Source organism: Panulirus ornatus, chromosome 46 (assembly GCF_036320965.1).
Source record: "Panulirus ornatus isolate Po-2019 chromosome 46, ASM3632096v1, whole genome shotgun sequence".
Classification (NCBI taxonomy): domain Eukaryota; kingdom Metazoa; phylum Arthropoda; class Malacostraca; order Decapoda; family Palinuridae; genus Panulirus; species Panulirus ornatus.
This window is the reverse complement of record NC_092269.1, coordinates 8402623-8424604: the sequence shown is the minus strand read 5'-3', so window position 1 is coordinate 8424604 and position 21982 is coordinate 8402623. Positions and strand designations below refer to the sequence as shown.

Below are 21982 nucleotides of genomic sequence, written 5' to 3'. Positions count from 1 at the left end.
AGGGTGACAGACAGTTATCAAAAAGGCTCACCCTTGAGTTGCTGATGGCCACACAGTCATCATATGATGCAGCAGCTTGCTGAGTATTGCTTGGTCTACTTAGTGATGGGGGCAAACAAGCATAGAGCTCACCAGAGCAAAAACCAAAGTAATACCCATGGAAGAGGAAAAGTGAATCAATACTGTGGCGTAGGGCAACAGGGTCTAGTTTGGAAGTTATCTTGGGACAGTTTAAAAGGCAGAACCTCTCAACTTGACTCTGTCAAGTAAGATTGCAGAGCCAGAACCACCCCAGGTGAGAGCAGTACTCTATTCAAGGATGAGTCAATCCTTTGTATAAATGGAGCAACTGTTCAGAAGAAAAAAGTTTTGACATCTGAACAGGACACCCAGTTTCTTAGTCAGACTTAGCTATTCCCATAATGTTGGGTTCCCAAGAAAGAGTGGATGTTACAGTAATACCAAGCATGTTTAATGATTCAAGAGATAGAATTATAGAACTCAAAAGAGAGATGGTTAGAAACTTAGTCTAGGGGGCATTAAAGTTAACTCGATTTCGTCTTCCCCACTGAGATATCCTGTCCAGTTATAAGTTTATTGAGGAAGCTGCATCAAGACAAGATGTAGAGTGAGTGAGATAGAAAAAGTGTGGGGTGCCTTTGATCATTTGTTGAGGAGAGGAAATTGTTGAAAAAAAGGAGAAAAAGTATATGAGACAGGACAAAACCTTGAGGGACACTGCTGATGTTGGAGAAAGAGGGGGAGACTGATCTATCAACAGCCATATGAAGAGGCAAAATGAGGGTGGGTAGCCAACAGAGGGGAACTTAGAGATGAGACCCTCAATGCCACACCCTGTCAAAAGCTCTGGATATGTCAAGGGCAACTGCACATGAATTTCCATAATCTTTCAGGGATGATGATCAGGCATTAATAAGACATGAAAAAATATCTCGCCTTACAGAAACCATACTGGTGATCAGAGAAAAGACTGAGTTTCAAGGTATCTGTAGGAATTGAGGAGGAATCCAAAAACTTTCCAAATAGTAAAGTCAAAGCAAATGGATGATAGTTGTCAGAACAGTCACATCTCTTAGGGAACAGACAAACAAGCACAGGTGCAAGATCAGAGGCACACACTTTTAGTACATGGGGATGGATGCCATCAACCATAAGCCTTGCTTGTGTTCAGAGAGAGAATTGCTTTTCGGACATTCCAGAAAGATATCATGGGGAGGGGCATAAGTTTAATAAGAGGAGCATCATGGGGTGAAGGAATTTTAGTCATCCAAGAAGGAGTTAGAGGGAAAATGGGAACCAAAGAGAATTGCTTTGTCTGTGAGAGAGACACCTATAGTATCTTCAGAACGGAAAAGTGAAGCAAAGGTAGAGCGACAGAAGTTGTTAGAGGTGCCCTTGGCTAAAGCCTAGAAAGACCTATCAGTGGATGACAAGGAGAGGTTATCGCACTTCCTTTGAATACAGGGATGCATTGCCTCACATATAACATGCTTGCAGTGATTACTGGTAGTGATGAAAGCTGAATGGGAGTCAGAGGGAGGAGAGTTTTTCCAAGCCTGATATGCCTGATCCCTTGCCTGAATGGCCCCAGAACAAGGACTGTAGAACTATGGCTTGGATGAAGAGGCCTTCATGGAAGAAGAGGGGATAAATACTTCCATTCCCACAAGAATAACTCATGCTATGTGTATGGCAGAGATAGAAGGAAAGTCAGAAAAGAAGTTACTTAAGTTATTTGTCAGCTTTGATGAGGTGATGGTATACGTAAGTTATTCCATTCAGTTTTGTTTAGGTGCCGGTATTTACACTTTTAAGGGGCTTCTGGAGGGTGAAGGGGCTGCTGGAGGGAGAGGTGCAAACCTGCAAGTCTTCCCAAGACCCTCAGAATCTTATCCCTTCACCATCCCATCCATAAATGGGTTAAACAGCCATGTTAACATCACACTTTTCTGCTGTAGACCCCCCTTCCCCTTGGAACCACTCACCCTTCTCTCTCTTCATACTTGCACACATTCTTTACTCCCGTGATAAAAGCTTCTCGCATGTTAAAGTAGCTTTTCTCCATGCCATTTATTAGTGACACATGCAAAGCATCTCTCTTAGCCTTATCATGTGTTATTTCCAGATCTATAAATGGAACTTAAAGATCATTGTTTCTCGTGTTGTTTCTTACAAATTCTTCAAAGCAAACACCTAATACACACATACTATACTACACCTGATGCCACGTTGATCATCCCTGGTATGATGCTCTGTGGGTGCCCCCACCCTCTCAGTCATCACCCCTATACAACATACTGGGTCCTTTTAACAGTTATTCCTCTGCAATTCAAACTTTGACTTTTTGACTTTTGTTTCCTTTTGCCTCTTTACAGTGGCACTGTACACATAGGCATTCTGCAAATCCTCAGGCACCTCCTTTAGCCAAGCATCGTTTGAAAATCTAAACCTAGAAATTGGATTGATGCAAGTGATTCATTATTTCCCTTTGATACTACCTACTAAGGCAAAAGGTGCAGTTAGGAAAAGAAATTGCATTATTATTAGTATCAACTGCCTTTCTTGATGTGCCTGGTTCTTTGATGATAAATCACTCAAAATGAATTATGTTACAAGGAATTACTTTACAGATGTTAGATAATGCCATGCATATCATTTTAGGTGTACTCACTTAAGCATGCCAAATTAACACAAAAAGTGTTATTCATAAAATTCTTTTTACATACTGCTTTGTAATATGATAGGTATTATCGAGGATTGGTGGACTCTGTTGAGTGTAATGGCTGCAAGAAAGTATTTTTTGTGGATCATGGAGAAACTCTTCAGGTTCAGAGTAATCAGGTAAATATTGTGAAACTCATTCCTTCGTTTGTTAACACTTTTCTTTGTCAGCTTTTCATGTTTCTATCACTTTTGGTTTGCTTGTGCTATTATAAATTGGAAATGTGAGACTGATTTATATCACATACAAACAGAGCCCAATGAGCATATGATAGAGTGTGTTGTTGGTTGGTGTCAATGCTCCCTTACTAAGGCAGGAAATACTGAAAAGTATAAAAGAATCTTATCATTTTTCTTTTTTTCTTTTCTTTTTCACTGCAGGTTCATGCATGTCCTGTTAACCTACTTGAGATGCTACCTGCTCAGGCCATTCCTTGCACTCTGGCTCATGTCATCATCCCAGCTAATCTAAAGGAGGAGGCCACAAAAGCTATGTTGCAACTGGCAGACACTGCAGATATCTGGAGTGTCAAGGTGTCATCTTAATTACTTTCTCATTCATATTTCCCATTGCATTGTTCACTTGGATATTGAATAGGTCCAGCAGGATCATGGATTGGTAGAGGCTGGAATATAGAGTTAGAAAGACTATTTGTTTATATGGAGTTATGTTCCAGTATACGATAAACTCACTGAAGTCATCTGGTAGTTCCAGGGGGCTTCTGTAGAGCTTAGCTTTTGTTAGCATGCAAGTGGTAAAGTTGACATGGATATTTGAACTTTGCTGTCAAGGTTTTTTATTTTTTATATTAGGTTCTCCTCTCAGACTGTTGTAAAACTCCTGGAATGTCTATGTCCATATAAAAAATATGTGATGCATCGTAAATACCTTTCTTTATGTGTGAACATTGTTAAATGGCAGAGAATTGGCATGTCTACTTATAATTTGCCAACATTCATTGCATTGATATTATTGTATAACCTAAGACCCCCTTCCCCAGGGGCTCTTGGAGTTCCAAGGCTGCACTACAATCAGTAGTAGGAAAAGGATAGATTCCTATGGGATGAAAAGTTTTTCGACGATTTTGTACCCTGATGATACAACCTTGCTGAAGGAAATTTTTCATTTTATGCATAACCACAAGTAGGTAGGGTCTAGTAGCTCCATTTAGCAATAATGTTAAGATCTGAATGGACCAAATGACATTTGTAGGTATAAGTATATTTGAACTTGATACCCTAGTTTTTCAAAACAGGTATGTATAACATTCTCATAAGTATTACTTGAAATAGCTGAAGATACTCTTGAGAATTTTCTGAGCTCCTTAGTTGGATCAAAAGATAGCCATATAGCCTGCAATAGAGAAGTCTTTTGACTCCTAATGGCTTAAGCGGTACCATGGTTTTACAAGCCATGCAAAAGAAGATATGGTTATTTCTCAAAAAGCTAAGATTTAAGGTTGACTTACATCTTGTAACTATCTCAGTTATGTAGATTTTTTAAGTAATTTTTTTTTTAGTGTTTAGTTGTGGTAATCATTACTTAATATTATCATATCATTTCCTACATTTGCTTCATGTTATGGCATTATATGTTTTATCCAAAGAGGACCTAACTAGCAATCTTTGGTATGGTATTTCTTTATACTGGTTTTTCAGAATTTTGATCTCTTTAAATTGGTGAGCTTATTTTTGTACTTTTAATCATGTTAGATTAATTCAGATCATATTTTACAGCTTTATTTCAACAAGAAAAACTCTCCCTATCTATCTATTTATCTATCTCATATTGTCATTATTCCCATGTAATGTGAGATTACAGGAATATCTGTCACTCTTTGATTTTTTTTCCAGTTGGTCCATGCAATTTCGTTATATTTGCAGAATACATTTTAATGTCTGAGTCAAGTTTATGGATTGCTCTCTCTCTCTGTGTCTCTCTCTGTCTCTCTCTCTCTGTCTCTCTCTCTGTCTCTCTCTGTCTCTTTCTCTCTGTCTCTCTCTCTCTCTGTCTCTCTTTCTCTGTCTCTCTCTCTTTTCTGTCTCAGTCTCTCTCTCTCTCTCTCTCTCTCTCTCTCTCTCTCTCTCTCTCTCTCTCTCTCTCTGATAATGACACATGTAGAATAAAGTAAGGAAACAGAAATCCACCAATGAGGGACTGAATAAACTTACCCTATTAATATTGATTCTAGATTTTGGTGGAACACGAATATCAGGGTCTGTGCTTAACTGGGATTAACTTTTTTTTTCTGCCCATTAATTTATTTTTATATCTTTTAGGTAGTACAAGTTCAGGAGACAGCAAAAGGGAAGATATATAGTGTAGAGTTATTTGATAATATTTGCAGCCCACCCAAGGAAATGTGGAGAGAGCTTGTTTGTGCTGGACTTGCCATCGATGTAGACCAGGTAGGGAAAGAAACTGTAAACTCAGAATGTGAATTTCTTGAACTGATCTTTTTTTTTTTTTACTTGTTCTTCAAAAAAGTCTTCTCGTATTATTATGTTTTGATTAGAACTTGGTGTTTAGATTTAACCAGTACAGTGGGCATTCAACCTTAAGTGACAGTCCCCTGTGATTTTTTTCTTGCAGAATATATATAGTTTATCCAAAAGTAAAGAAAAACAGTACTTATTTCCTGCCCTGAGGGTATCTTCTCTCCTAATGAGGCTCCTGTAGCACTCATGAACTTGCCACGTCCACTGGTCATAACCACAAGTTGTAGAGTTGTCTTGTTGTTTGTGTGTATGTGTTTAGAGAATGCTGGGCAAATGAATGATAAGTGCTCTTTTCTTCTTTATGGTAGTTGCACTGTGGGCATGAAGGTCTTTTGATATGTTAATATGGTGTTTGTAGCATTGTACTGATGGGTGATGTCCTGAGTGCTGAGGGGAAAGTGTGGTTGTTTAGTTCATGTTGGGAGAGTGGTTGTTTAGGTTAGTGTGTATGTATTTTGTCAGTATTTTATTTCTTAGAGTGAGGGTCTTTGAATAGAGAACACTGCAGTGTTCTCCATTGGGTTTGTTAGACCTGCTGGTATCATTGTTTACATAAATAACATGCATCCATGCCACCAGTGTTTGCTCATCTGTGTCTGCTTATTACCCTCCTATGCCAATGTGGAGGAAAGTATACTACTCGTTTTTAGTATTCTCTTTCAAAGAATATGATGCAGACATTATTTAAGGATCCCTCCCCCTATTTAGGATGTTGTTTAGGGGTCATGGGACTGGATGTTTGGGAAATGGCATAGTTTTGTTGCCCTATGTAGATTGTTTGTATGTTGTGCTAAATGTTAGTTATACAGATTTGAAATCTGTAGTACCATCTTGAACATACATGTTACGCTTTAAATTACTATAACCATGTCATATCACCACACTGAGGGGAAGGGGGTTGTGGTTGATGGGTGGTTTTTTTTTTTCTTTAAGGGAAGGGAGCTGAAGGGTATGACTGGAAAAGAAGCAGACTTGTAGTTGTGTTTTGTAAGTATGTAATATGAACTGAGTGAGTTGCTTAAGTAAGTTCCGAGTATTTGTATGTGTGGAGACTGTTTGTACTGAAATTTAGCTCGCAGGGATCTGTGTGATAATTGGCTCTCAGTAAACATGGTAACAAACTAGGCAAGATTTTTGTCAACTGTAAGACACCAGCAGAAAATGACTGGCAAACACTGGCAAACACATACAGTGGAAGCATTTTGTCGATGGAAATGGTATGAATGGAGACATTGAATTCATTTGACAAGTTGTCATCTTAATGTGTAGTGATGAGGGAAGAAGCGCTCTTTACAAGTGTGGAATTCTATTTCATAATTGAACACTCTGGGTGTGGGTTGAGAATGTACAGTCCTGTTTCACCCATGTAAATTGGTAATGGAATAATGATAGTAGATAGATTGACATTCAAGGTCAGTTCTGTTCGTGGCTGGTGACTTGGCATAGTGGTCTCTGTACTATATATTGAGTGTGAATTGCTCTTGTTTTTGATTCATTTGCCCTATTTTTTAATTATGAAATGTTGATACTAAGAAATAGCTCATGGAACTGTATTTACCACAGCAGATGAAAGATACTGGTGAAGGGGAATCTTTATCAGCAAAACCTATTGATGATTCACTCATTGAGGATAAGGAGGCTGTAGATTTTCTATTCAACATCCCTTCAGTTAAGGTAAGTGTGTGATATGTTTAATGAATGATAAGCCATTGCACATCTAGGTCAGCAGGGTATGTGTATGATTACATTTGCTAGTATGAAAACACCCTTTAGAAGTTTGCGTCATTGGTGAGTAGTTTATGTTGTCTTTTAGGAACTCGGTTGATTTATGATTTTTAATACCATGATCAACGCTTTCTTGTAATGGAAACATTATTCTAAGAGAACTAATGTCTTGTCAAATGATTTCACTTGTCCAACCTAGGTGGAAAGTAGGCCATTTCTTAAGAATGCATACCTGCAAAGCTGGTGGTTAGATTGAAGTCCCTTTCACTCTGTTTTGGAAGGTGTTCTCCATCTTCACCCAATCTGGAGAAGGATAAATGGTTTATGTGATTAGGGACCCAAAATATTTAAACATGGTACAATTTTTTTTCCCCCCCATTAACCATGTTAGCAAGGTTGTGCCAGGAACAAGTCAAAGAAAAGCTGCATCACTCACATCCATTCTCTAGCTGTCATGTGTAATATACAGAAACTGCAGCTCCCTATCCTTAACCAGACCTCATAGACCTTTTCATACCTTAATTTTTACTGTTTTCTTTAATCATAGCAGCACAGTTCCAGACTTCATATTTTGGTATTAAAAAGATTTGATTATCATTCTTAAGGAGATTGTCATAAGTTGAGAAGCATTATATTTTTGGTTTGTCTTTGTAATTACTTAATTTTGATGATCAGTTTGTATAGCATGGGAAGGGAGTTTTGCACTCTTGGAGCTCCTTCCTTGAAGTTTCTTTATGGTCTAACAATTTTTCCACTTTTGTATAACAATTGAAACCACAGGTTCATCACTTATATTCTGCTCATCCAGTGATACTATAGAAGTACTTTTTATCTTTATGTTATCTGTCACCCATCATCCATTTCATTCAAAGCCTCTCCTTGTTGAGAACTTTGTCCATCTCTGGAGCCTTTTTCATTGAAAAAATCAGTCTACCTTCATATTGTTTTCTTTCATTTTGAAATTAATCTTATTTCTTATTAATCTCTTTGTTTCTGATTATTTTAGAGGTTTATTCTTAGACATAAGAAAGCCTGTAATATTTCTTTGTGAAGCTACATTTTTCAAAACATTGTGATGATGTACTGCAGCACTGATGATGTACTGCAGCACTATCTATCTATCTGTCTATATCTCTGATGCCAATTTCCTCTGGGAACTCCCATCAAGGGGTGGCCATGGCAGAGGAATCTCCACTTATCTCAGTCCTTACATACCTCCCTTACATACACCATTTCGCACATTCTTCCTCTGTTTCTCTCCCTCCACTATTCCTCCACCCTATTTTCCTGTCATAGGTGGTCTTCCACTCACACCAACCCCTTTAATTGTACTATCATACACTCTCCTTGTAAATCCCCAGTCTTGCATTTTTTTTCACATTCATTCTACCATTCCACAGTTCACTCCCTTTGCATTCCTTGCCATACCACATCTCTCATACACCCTTTCATTTCTTTCTTCCTTCCATTTAGTCACACTACATGCTCTTCTCAAACAGCTTATTTCCACAGCCTGGATTTTTTGACCTGTGTGCCTCATTCCACATTTATCTTTTGGCTGCATAGGTTAGGTTTAGGAGGACTATGCTGTCCCGTTATCCTCTCTTCACTTCCATATTTACATCTTCATCCCTTATTATTCTGTTATGGGACCCACTGACTCTTTTACCCTGTAGTGCTTTCTCCCTTATCTCTCCTTCCGTATCATGACACTTACCCAAGATAGTTCTCAGGTACTTGAATTTCCTCACTTTTTCCAGGTCCCCCCATATCCACAGTACAATTTGATACCCCACTATACTTTCACTGTTTCCTTTCAAACACCATTTCTTACTTTTACTTGCATTTGCCTTCAATCTCCTCCACTTACACACATCATAGAACACATTCACAACCCTCTGCAACTCCTCTTCATTCTCTGCAAACAACACAGTATCATCTGTAAATAGGCTTGCCACTAGCCACCATATATCACCACCACGCTCCCTATCTGCACCCCTTTTTGCCAAGTTTTGCTTTCATCCCTCTTATCGCTCCCATTTTTGATTTTCCAAAAGAAGGAACAGAATATTCCCTCTAAGGCTCAATCCTCTGTTCTTAATGCTACCTTGCTTATGTGGGAAATGGCAAATATGTGTGAAAAAATTACTATTTATTTATTATACTTGATTGGTTTCCTGTATCAGGAAGATATACCTTGCACCAGGAAACAGATGAAGAATGGCCCATACACTCATATACACATATATAAACATAAACACCCATACACACACACATATTCATAAATATACATATCAACATTATCCCTGGGGATAGGGGATTAAGAATACTTCCCACGTATTCCCTGCGTGTCGTAGAAGGCGACTAAAAGGGGAGGGAGCGGGGGGCTGGAAGTCCTCCCCTCTCGTTTTTTTTTAATTTTCCAAAAGAAGGAACAGAGGGGGCCAGGTGAGGATATTCCGAAAAAGGCCCAGTCCTCTGTTCGTAGCGCTACCTCACTAACGCGGGAAATGGCGAATAGTTTGGAAAAAAAAACAAAAAACATATCAACATGTACATATATATACATACATGTGCATAGACATATACATATGTACATATTCATACTTGTTTGCCTTCATCCATTCCTGTTGCTACCCCACTACACAGGAAACAGCGTTGCTACCCCACGGTGACATCACACAGCCCTCCCTCACACCTGCATGCATCCCATCCACTCATACACATGCAATTGCTCCTCTTTAGAAAGCATTTACACCATCCAACATTTGACCCCATACCACATATCCTTAAAACATCCCATGAAGCATTCCACTCGACTGTCATATGCTTTCTCCTGATCTATAGAAGCTGCATATAACTTCTTACCAGCTGCTAAATACCTTTTCATGGTCATTATTACAGAAATCTGATCCATACATCCATTACCTATTCTCAAACCCCCATGCTCTTCTCTTATTCTGCATTCAGTCACTTCCATCACTCTGTCAGTTAAAGTTCTTGCATACACTTTTCCTGGTATACTTAACAGACTTATTCCCCTGTAATTGTTACATATATCCTTCGCACCTTTTCCTTTGAATAAAGGAACAATGATAAGCTTTCACTCAGTCCTCAGGCACAACCTTGTGTTTCTGTGCTAAATTACATATAAGATCCATCCACTCTATCACTTTTTCTCCTCTATACTTCAGCATTTCAGCTGTAATCCCATCCACTCCAGGTGCATTTCCTACCTTCAGCCTTATTATTGCCCTTCTTACCTCCCTTTTTGCTATTGACACCTGCATTTGTATCCTCTTCCTTCCCTGCTCCTTACCCATACATGTAAAAACTGCTGCCTCCCCTTCTCCCACTTTCATGAGTTCTTCAAAATACTTTTTCATTCTTCCTTTCACTTTCTTCCTTTGATTCAGCAATTCTCCTTCCTTCCTTCCTTCCTTCCTTCCTTTGCACATCAACATTTCCACTCTTGTATTCACCCCTTTCCTTTTTCACCTCCTTCTGGTATAGTTTCTTATTATTCTAAAACTTTTCTCTTAATTTTCTTCCAAAATCTTCAATTATTCTCTCTTTGCTTTCCTCTATCAGCTTCTTATCATTCCACATATACATTTTGTATTCTTCCCTCTTCCTTTTCTGGACTTCCATTGGTACATTGCTATTGAGCAGTCTACCATGTGCCCTTTTCATCTCTTCCACAGCATTTCTAATCTCTTCTGTCCACCATGCATTGCCTTTTTATATTCCTGTATCTCACTACCATGTATCTAACTACTGATTCTGCAACCCTCACTAGTATTTCTCTGATATCTTATGATCACCACTTTTTTTTTTTTCAGCTTCATTTGATTGTTTCCTCTTAACTTCCATTCTGAAATTAGATTTCTTACTACTACTACTTTCCGTTCTTTGGAATTTAGCTGAAGGAGTCAGCATGCTTTAAACATTGCTTACTTAATGCAAGCAGGTGGTATGTGCTTTAGTTACATGGTGAGCATATCAACTTTCTGGTTTCTTGAAGACATTTGGAGGGTTGGTGTTATAGGTCTTCAAAATTTAAAGATTGTAAATGAGAACTATAACCAGAATATGCAGTGAAAGTTCTACATGCTTTATCTAGCTTTCAGTTTGTTATAAGTTGGGTATTGAGTAACAGGATAATTTGTAGATTCTTTGATCATTTTTGCCTTTTCGTCATCATCATCCTTTACTGAACCCTGTTTGAGATAACTGAAGTTGATACTGGACTTGCTTTTTTTTCCAGAAACAAATAGAGAAAAAAAAGGGATTAAATGTTGAACAGCCATCCAAGAAGATAATCAGAAAAGAGAAGGAGTTGTGTAAAGATAAGCAGTTGTCCATGCATCATGCTTCTAGCCTTGACTTGCATCATATGCTTAATCCCAGCTTGAAAGATAGATGTGGAGACAATAGAAAAAAGACTGTCATTAATTGTGAAGACATAAAGATGCAAAATGGAAAAAATTGTGAAAACAATCCCATGAGAGTAGAAAAGGATATTGGATCTATAGAAATGTGTGACTTAGTTTCAAATCATGGCAGTGATGGGTCTCAAAAAAAAGTGGTTCAGCAGAGAAAACGTATTGTAAATCCCTACAGGTTCCACAAAACTCGAATGGCATCAGAAGTTGCGACAGATGTCTTTCAAAAGATGTGCCTTATTGTGCCACCTCTTGAAGCAGTAGAAGGAATTACATGTAAATTGTTTCCAGAAACCTCATGGAGTCAAACTGAAGATTCTGTAGTTGTGAACATCCATCTTTTTGGGGTGGAGATGTACAAGTGTCGTTTTAGTTCATCTCGCATGACTTTCATGTAATGCTAAGTTATTATGTGTCCTTTTTGTGTAATATTATGTTGATTAGAAACATTTAGTAGTTTTGCAGTATTTAGGCAGCATATTTAATGAGAATATATGAACTGAATGTGCTTATTGATGGTGTTCCTAGTAATGCAGCATACAGATGGATACTTTTTAATCTTCCTGTTGTTTGTCATATCTTTCACTGACAATGATGTAATCCATGCAGTCCTCACCAAATGATATACCCTCTATTCGTAGATACAATCATCCATAGTTTATCCTTTCTAGTGCGCATAACCCTGTCTTGCTTTTCTCTCAAGCTTTGATTTCTCCCTCCACATGCTTCATCTGTATTTGATACATATGTTTGTAAGCCATGTTTCTCAAGTTTCATCTTTTACTCTCCCTCCATTTCCTGAGTAGTCACTGCTTTTATCAGCCACATTTTACCAAATCATGTTCTGTCTCTTTAATTTCTTTGTTTCTTGATGTAGTTGCTCTCATGATTTCCATAAGTACACAGAAAGAAAGGTTTGTCAGAATTAGATATCTTCTAAATGCAAACTTCATTTTACTTCTTCTATTCTTTTGCATCTAAAACCCAAGACACACATCCATAGAACTCTCTCAGACCACTGTTTCTTCAGCTATACCCATCTTTGTTCTTAAAGACACTTGCCCTCTCCTTCCACATGCTTCTTAATGTACTTAGGACCTTAGCCACTACCATCCAGCCCCCATGACTTACTTCAGCCCTGAAACCTTATCCACTGCCACATCTACACGTACCAACAGTACCCCCTTCTTCCCATTCCAAACTTACTCTGAAGCTACCCAGTCTACCCAGTCTTATGCTTTTTCCATGTCCATTGATACTGCATACAGCTTTCTTTTTTTTTTTTTTTCTTTAACAGAAAATTTTGTTCATACATCCTCATTCTTCTCTGACACCTCTCTGCTTTCCATTTATCCTGCACTCAGTTAGTTTCTTCATTCTCTCAGTCTCTCCCATTACTTTAAAAGTTTTCTTCTTTGTTTCAGGACCCTGTTAGGTGAGAATTTTTATGTCTTCGATGAAGATTTAGCAGGAGACATAGATGTTGATCATTCATTTCTTCGCCTAAGGGGAACCTGTGTGTCTTTAACTCTTCGGAAGGCTGTAAGAAGTAAGTATATATTTATTTTTTTATTTATATTTTATTTATTATGCTTTGTAGCTGTCTTCCACGTTAGTGAGGTAGCGCAAGGAAACAGTCGAAAGAATGGTCCAACCCACCCACATACACATGTTTATACATAAATGCCCCACACACGCATATATACATACCTGTACATTTCAACGTATACATACATATACATACACAGACATATACATATATACACATGCACGTTTTATACATGCTGCCTTCATGTATTCCTGCCACCACCTCGCCACATGAAATGACAACCCCATTCCCCCGTGTGCACGCGAGGTAGCGCTCAGAAAGGACAACAAAGGCTACGTTCATCCACACTCAGACTCTAGCTGTCATATGTAATGCACCGAAACCACAGAACCCTTTCCACATCCAGGACCCACAAAGCTTTCCATGGTTTACCCCAGATGCTTCACATACCCTGGTACAGTCCATTGACAGCACGTTGACCCCATTATACCACATCATTCCAATTCACTCTATTCCTTGCACGACTTTCACCCTCTTGTATGTTCAGGCCCCGATCGTTCAAAATCTTTTTCACTCCATCCTTGCACCTCCAATTTGGTCTCCCACTTCTCCTCATTCCCTCCACCTCAGACACGTACCCCCTCTTTGTCAATCTTTCCTCACTCATTCTCGCCATGTGACCAAACCATTTCAATACAACCTCTTCTGCTCTATCAGCCACACTTTTTATTACCACACATCTCTCTTACCCTTTCATTACTAACTCGATCAAACCACCTCACGCCACATTTTGTCCTCAAACATCTCATTTCCAACACATTCACCCTTCTCCGCACAACCCTATCTATAGTCCATGCCTCACAACCATATAACATCGTGGAACCACTATTCCTTCAAACATACCCGTTTTTGCTTTCTGAGATAATGTTCTCGACTTCCCAATTGACTTGTCCCACAACCCTGATGTACCCAATAACCTTGCTCTTATTCACATTTACTCTCAGCTTTCTTCTTTCACACACTTTACCAAACTCAGTCACCAAGTTCTGCAGTTTCTCACCTGAATCAGTCACCAGCGCTGTATCATCAGCGAACAACAACTGTCTCACTTCACAAGCCCTCTCATCCACAACAAACTGCATACTTGCCCATCTCTCCAAAACTCTTGCATTCACATCCCTAACAACCCCATCCATAAACAAATTAAACAACCGTGGAGACATCACAATCCCCTGCTGCAAACCTATATTTATTGAGAACCAATCACTTTCCTCTCCTCCTACTCGTACACATTCCTTACATCCTCGATAAAAACTTTTCACTGCTTCTAGCAATTTGCGTCCCACACCATATATTCTTAATACCTTCCACAGAGCTTCTCTATCAACTCTATCATATGCCTTCTACAGATCCATAAATGCTACATGCAAATCCATTTGTATTTCTAAGTATTTCTTATATACATTCTTCAAAGCAAGCACCACATATTCCCAAATTTTCATTAAAATCTGAAATTGAAAATCTGCGCAAAATATTATCCAAGGCTATGAGGCTCTAGCCTTGGATTTTTCTTGGTTTTTTGAAAAAATAGATTTTCCTGAAAATTTCAGCATAGATGGGTTTACATCTGCTAAATAAGAATCTGTGGTCAAAACCCTAAAATTCGTGTAATTAGTCGAGTAATTAGCATATTAATATAAATTTATAATTAATATTAAGTATGTAATTAAGCGCTTAATTTTATGAAATGCAGTCTTTTGAGTCTATATCCTTAATCACCGTATAGAATACCAAATATTTCCAAATTTTCATTAAAATCTGAAAAAGTTGTAAATCTGAGCAAAATATTATCCAAGACTATAACCTTGGACTTTTCTTAATTTCTTGAAAAAATAGATTTTCCTGAAAATTTCATGATAAATGCTTTTACGTCTGCTGAATAAGAATCTGTGGTCAAAACCTTAAAATTCGTGTAATTAGTCGAGTGATTAGCATAATTTAAATTTATGATTAATATTAAGTATGTAATTAAGCGCTTAATATAACGAAATGCAGTCTTTTGAGTCGATATCCTTAATCACCATATAGAATACCAGATATTCCCAGATTTTCATTAAAATCTGAAGAAGTTGAAAATTTGAGCAAAATATTATCCAAGGCCTTGGATTTTTCTTGATTTTTTGAAAAAATAGATTTTCCTGAAAATGTCAGGATAGATGCTTTTACGTCTGCTGAATAAGAATCTGTGGTCAAAACCTTACAATTCATGTAATTAGTTGAGTAATTAGCATATTAATTATAATTAATGTTAAGAATGTAATTAAGCGCTTAATTTAACAAAATGCAGTCTTTTGAGTCGATATCCTTAATCACCATATAGAATACCACATATTCCCAGATTTTCATTAAAATCTGAAAAAGTTGAAAATTTAAGCAAAATATCTTTGGATTTTTCTTGATTTTTTTTTTGAAAAATAGATTTTCCTGAAAATTTCAGCATAGATGCTTTTACGTCTGCTGAATAAGAATATGTGGTCAAAACCTTAAAATTCGTGTAATTAGTCGAGTAATTAGCATATTAATATAATTATAATTATTATTATGTAATTAAACGCTTAATATAAGAAAATGCAGTCTTTGGAGTCGGTATCCTTAATCACCATATAGAATACCACATATTCCCAGATTTTCATTAAAATCTGAAGAAGTTGAAAATCTGAGCAAAATATTATCCTTGGATTTTTCTTGATTTTTTTAGAAAAAAAGATTTTCCTGAAAATTTCAGCATAGATGCGTTTACGTCTGCTAAATAAGAATCTGTGGTCAAAACCTTAAAATTCGTGTAATTAGTCTAATAATTAGCATATTAATAAAAATTTATAATTAATATTAATTATATGATTAAGCGCTTAATTTTACGAAATGCAGTCTTTTGAGTCTATATCCTTAATCACCATATAGAATACCAAATATTCCCAGATTTTCATTAAAATCTGAAGAAGTTGAAAATATGAGCAAAATATTATCCAAGGCCTTGGATTTTTCTTGATTTTTTTGAAAAAATAGATTTTCTTGAAAATTTCAGGATAGATGCTTTTACGTCTGCTGAATAAGAATCTGTGGTCAAAACCTTAAAATTCATGTAATTAGTCGAGTAACTAGCATATTAATATAATTATAATTAATGTTAAGTATGTAAATAATCACTGAATATAACAAAATGCAGTCTTTTGAGTCGATATCCTTAAACACCATATAGAATACCACATATTCTCAGATTTTCATTAAAATCTGAAAAAGTTGAAAATTTGAGCAAAACATTATCCAAAATATTATCCTTGGATTTTTCTTGATTTTTTTTGAAAAAATAGATTTTCCTGAAAATTTCAGGATAGATGCTTTTACGTCTGCTGAATAAGAATATGTGGTCAAAACCCTAAAATTCATGTCATTAGTCGAGTAATTAGCATATTAATATAATTATAATTGATTTTAAGAATGTAATTAAGCGCGTAATATAACAAAATGCAGTCTTTTGAGTCGATATTTTTAATCACCATATGTAATACCACATATTCCCAGATTTTCATTAAAATCTGAAGAAGTTGAAAATGAGCAAAATATTATCTTTGGATTTTTCTTGATTTTTTTGAAAAATAGATTTTCCTGAAAATTTCAGCATAGATGCTTTTACGTCTGCTGAATAAGAATCTGTGGTCAAAACCTTAAAATTCATGTAATTAGTCGAGTAATTAGCATATTAATATAATTATGATTAAGTATGTAATTAAGCGCTTAATATAACAGAATGCAGTCTTTTGACTCGATATCCTTAATCACCATATAGAATACCACATATTCCCAAATTTTCATTAAAATCTGAAGAAGTTGAAAGTCTGAGCAAAATATTATTCAAGCTTTGGATTTTTTTTTTAATTTTTTGAAAAATTAGATTTCCTGAAAATTTGAGCATAGATACTTTTACGTCTGCTGAATAAGAATCTGTGGTCAAAACCTTACAATTCGTTTAATTAGTCGAGTAATTACCATATTTATATGATTATAATTAATATTAAGTATGTAATTTAGCACTTAATTTTACGAAATGCTGTCCTTTGACTCGATATCCTTAATCACAATATAGAGTACCACATGTTCTCAGATTTTCATTAAAATCTGAAGAAGTTGAAAATCTGAGCAAAATATTATTCAAGGCTATGGCCTGGGATTTTACTTGAATTTTTGAAAAAGATATTTTCCTGAAAATATCAGCATAGATACTTTTACGTCTGCTGAATAAGATTCTGTGGTCAAAATTTTAAAATTCGTGTAATTAGTCAAGTAATTAGCATATTAATATAATTGTAATTGATATTAAGTATGTAATTAAGCGCTTAATTTTACTAAATGCCATCTTTTGACTCAGGTCCTTAATCACCATATAGAATACGACATATTCCCAGATTTTCATGAAAATCTGAAGAAGCTTAAAATTTGAGCAAAATATTATCCAGGGCCTTTTGGACTTTTCTTGATTTTTTTGAAAAAATATATTTTCCTGAAAATTTCAGCATAGATGCTTTTTCATCTGCTGAATAAGAATCTGTGGTCAAAACTTTAAATATCGCGTAATTAGTCGAGTAATTAGCATATTAATATGATTATAATTAATATTAAGTATGTAATTAAGCGCTTAATTTTACGAAATGCATTCTTTTGAGTCGATATCCTTAATCACCATATAGAATACGACATATTCCCAGATTTTCATTAAAATCTGAAGTTGAAAATGTGAGCAAAATAATATAATTTTAGCCTTGGATTTTTCTTGATTTTTTTGAAAACCTAGATTTTTCTGAAATTTTCATCATAGATACTTTTACGTCTGCTGAATAATAACCTGTGGTCAAAACCTTAAAATTCATGTAATTAGTTGAGTAATTAGCATATTGATATTATAATTAATATTAAGTATGTAATGAAGCGCTTAATTTTAAGAAATTCAATCGTTTGGGTCGATATCCTTAATCACCATATTGAGTACGACATATTCCCAGATTATCATTAAAATCTGAAGAAGTGAAAATCTGAGCAAAATATTATCCAAGGCCTTGGATTTTTCTTGATTTTTTTTTAAATAGATTTTCCTGAAAATGTTAGCATAGATGCTTTTACGTCTATTGAATATGAATATGTTGTCAAAACTTTAGAATTCGTGTAATTAGTCGAGTAATTAGCATATAATTATAATTAATATGTATGTAATTAAGCGCTTAATTTTACGAAATGCATTCTTTTGACTCGATATCCTTAATCACCATATAGAATACGACATATTCCCAGATTTTCATTAAAATCTGAAGTTGAAAATCTGAGCAAAATATCCTTGGATTTTTCTTGTTTATTTTGCAAACATAGATTTTTCTGAAAATTTCAGCATAGTTGCTTTTACGTCTGTTGATTAAGAATCTGTGGTCAAAACCTTAAAATTCGTGTAATTAGTCGAATAATTAGCATATTAATATAATTACGATATATATTATGTAATTAAGCGCTTAATTTTATGAAATGCAGTCTTTTGACACGATATCCTTAATCACAATATAGAATACAAAATATTCCCAGATTTTCATTAAAATCTGAAGAAGTTGAAAATCTGAGCAAAATATTATCCAAGGCTATATATATAGCCTTGGATTTTTCTTGATTTTTTCTTTTAATAGATTTTCATGAAAATTTCAGCATAGATACTTTTATGTCTACTGAATAAGAATCTGTTGTCAGAACCTTAAAATTCATGTAATTAGTCGAGTAATTAGCATATTAATATAAGTATAGTTAATATTATGTAATGAAGCGCTTAATTTTACGAAATGCAGCCTTTTGAGTCAATATCCTTAATCACCATACAGAATACCACATATTCCCAGATTTTCATTAAAATCTGAAGAAGTTGAAAATCTGAGCAAATTATTATCCAAGGATTTTTCTTGATTTTTTTTTATAACATAGATTTTTCTGAAATTTTCAGCATAGATGCTTTTACGTCTGCTGAATACGAATCTATGGTCAAACTCTTACAATTCGTGTAATTAGTCGAGTAATTAGCATATTAATATAATTGCAATTAATATTAAGTATGTAATTAAGCGCTTAATTTTACGAAATGCAGTCTTTTGCGTCGATATCCTTAATCACCATATAGATTACCACATATTCCCAGATTTTCATTAAAATCTGAAGAAGTTGAAAATCTGAGCAAATTATTATCGAATTATTATGGACTTTCCTTGATTTTTTTTAAAAAATTTATTTTTCTGAAAATTTCATCATAGATACTTTTACGTCACTGAATAAGAATCTGCAGTCAAAACCTTAAAATTCATGTAATTAGTCAAGTAATTAACATTAATACAATTATAATTAATTTTAAGTATGTGATTAAGCGCTTAATTTTATGAAATGCAGTCTTTAGACTCGATATCCTTAATCACCATATAGAATACCACATATTCCCAGATTTTCATTAAAATCTTAAGTTGAAAAAATAGATTTTCCTGAAAATTTCACCATAGATTCTTTTACGTCTGCTGAATAAGAATCTATGGTTAAAACCTTAAAATTCGTGTAATTATTTGAGTAATTAGCATATTAATATAATTATAATTAATATCAAGTATGTAATTAAGCGCTTAATTTTACAAAATGCAGTCTTTTGAGTCGATATCCTTAATCACCATATAGAATACCACATATTCCCAGATTTTCATTAAAATCTGAAGAAGTTGAAAATCTGAGCAATATATTATCCCCTATCATAATCCAATAATGCCCTCTGGCTATCTCACCTACTTATATATGTATACTTACGTATATCTTTCTTTTTAAACCAGGTATTCCCAATCCCTAGTCCTTTTTCAGCATGCAAATCTACAAGCCCTTCATCATTTCCATTTACAACACTGCACACCCCATGTACACCAATTATTTCCTTAACTGCCACATTATTCACCTTTGCATTCAAATCACCCATCACTATAACCCAGTCTCGTGCATCAAAACTGTTAACACACTCACTCAGCTGCTTCGAAAACACTTGTCTCATGATCTTTCTTGTCATGCCCAGGTACATAGGCACCAATAATCACCCATCTCTCTCCATCCACTTTCATTGTTACCCATATCACTCTAGAGTTTACTTTCTTACACTCTATCACATACTCCCACAATTCCTGTTCCAGGAGTAGTGCTACTCCTTCCCTTGCTCTTGTCCTCTCACTAACCCCTGACTTTACTCCCTAAACATTCCCAAACCACTCTTCCCCTTTACCCTTGAGCTTCATTTCACTCAGAGCCAAAACATCCAGGTTCCTTTCCTCAAACATACTACCTATCTCTCCTTTTTTCTCATCTTGGTTACATCCACACACATTTAGACACCCCTATATGAGCCTTTGAGGAGGATGAGCACTCCCCGCATGACTCCTTCTTCTGCTTCCCCCTTTTTTTTCAAACATTCGTTGCTTCCAGCATTAGCAAGGTAGAGTCAAGTACAGATGACTGAGCCTCAGAGGGAAAAATCCTCACTTGGCCTGCATCTCTGTTCCTTCTTTTGGAAAAGTAAAACAGCAAGGGAAGATTTACTGCCCCTCTCTCCCACCCCTTTTATTCATCTTCTACAACGTGCAAGGAATGCATGGGAAGTATTCTTTCAGCTACCTCGCTGAAGGGGGAGGATGCTATTTCGTTTGTGGCGGGGAAGTGACAGGAATAGATGAAGGCAAGCAGGTATGAATATGTACGTGTGTATATATGTGTATGTATGTATATATTGTTGATATGTATATGTATGTTTATGTACATTTATGAGCATGTATGTATGGATGGGTTTGTCTGTTTCATGGCGCTACCTTGCTGATGCAGGATACGGTGATGAAGTAAAATAGATGAATAAATATATATATGCCCATCCATGTTTTCTCTATTTTGTTCATGTATGGCATACATTTGCAGTGTCAAAGAAATGCAGATAGACTAAACATGCCATTTCTGACCAGTATTAATAAATGGGATACAGTACATGATTGTACTTTACAGGAAAGTGGGATAGTTTGTTGGCAAATGGAGAACGTCGGCCTTTGCTGAGAGCAGAGTATCAGGCACTTTTGTCTGATGATGATGATCAGTCAAGTAAGAGTGAGGAAAATGGTAAGAGCAGTTTATTTACAGATTTAGTAAAAACACTGAAATTATTTTGCGTTTTATTTGTCTTTTTGTTTTGCCCCTTATTGTTTATGCTTCCTTTTGTGTACATTTTTAAGGTCTTGTATTTTCTAGCTAGGTAGGTTTTGTTACTGCTATTAAGAGATCTGTAGAGCAATACTTTAGATATTTTGGATTTTTTGAAGAGATATATCCTCATGTCTTCAGTCTGCCATTTTCAGTGTCTACTTTCATCAGAGTCATTCTGAAATCTTTTGTCTCTGATTCACAGTTCCTGTAAGTTCATGCTATAATCCAATGAGCCTTATGCCACACATTCAGCTACACAGTGCTCTACAGCTTTACTGTCTTATTCTTATGGAACTACAAGTACCCACAGAAAGTTTTTGCCACTAGGTAGGGGAGTGTGTAAGCTCATTTATTTTAACAAAATCTTTCTCTTCCACGAAACACACTGCATAATTATCAATCTTATGTTCATCTTGGACTGTCTTTAGCCTTTTCTCAAGGCTTCCATTTAAGTATGTTTGTGCTTATCCCATGTAAATTTGTTTCATTTGGTTTTATATTATATAAATGTTACCCCTGTGTCACTGGACACATGTTTTTTTGTAATATCTGCATGATACGTTGTGAGCTAATTGGAGTACCCTGTTTCCACCTTGACAAAAAAAGATTTTAGCCTAAGCTTATGGTTTTTGATTGAGCTTGAACAACTATAAAGCCAAGATATGGCCATACAAAAGAGGCATATATGAATGAAAGTTGTAAGGTCATTGGTTGTTTATGTTTCTGCACT

At 35.7% G+C, this 21982-nt stretch overlaps 1 protein-coding gene across 2 annotated transcripts in view; it reads left to right on the top strand.

Moving 5' to 3' along the window:
* LOC139763121 (uncharacterized) overlaps positions 1-21982 on the top strand; it is a 50500-nt gene that overhangs the window by 16760 nt on the left and 11758 nt on the right. The window contains exons 11-17 of one of the 2 annotated variants that reach the window (XM_071688793.1): positions 2766-2862; positions 3124-3276; positions 5023-5151; positions 6805-6915; positions 11234-11805; positions 12836-12960; positions 21058-21168. In XM_071688793.1, the coding sequence (XP_071544894.1) occupies positions 2766-2862; positions 3124-3276; positions 5023-5151; positions 6805-6915; positions 11234-11805; positions 12836-12960; positions 21058-21168 (1298 nt within the window). Of the gene's footprint in view, positions 1-2765; positions 2863-3123; positions 3277-5022; positions 5152-6804; positions 6916-11233; positions 11806-12835; positions 12961-21057; positions 21169-21982 lie in introns of those variants that run through there. The other variant, XR_011716036.1, reaches the window with a different exon arrangement.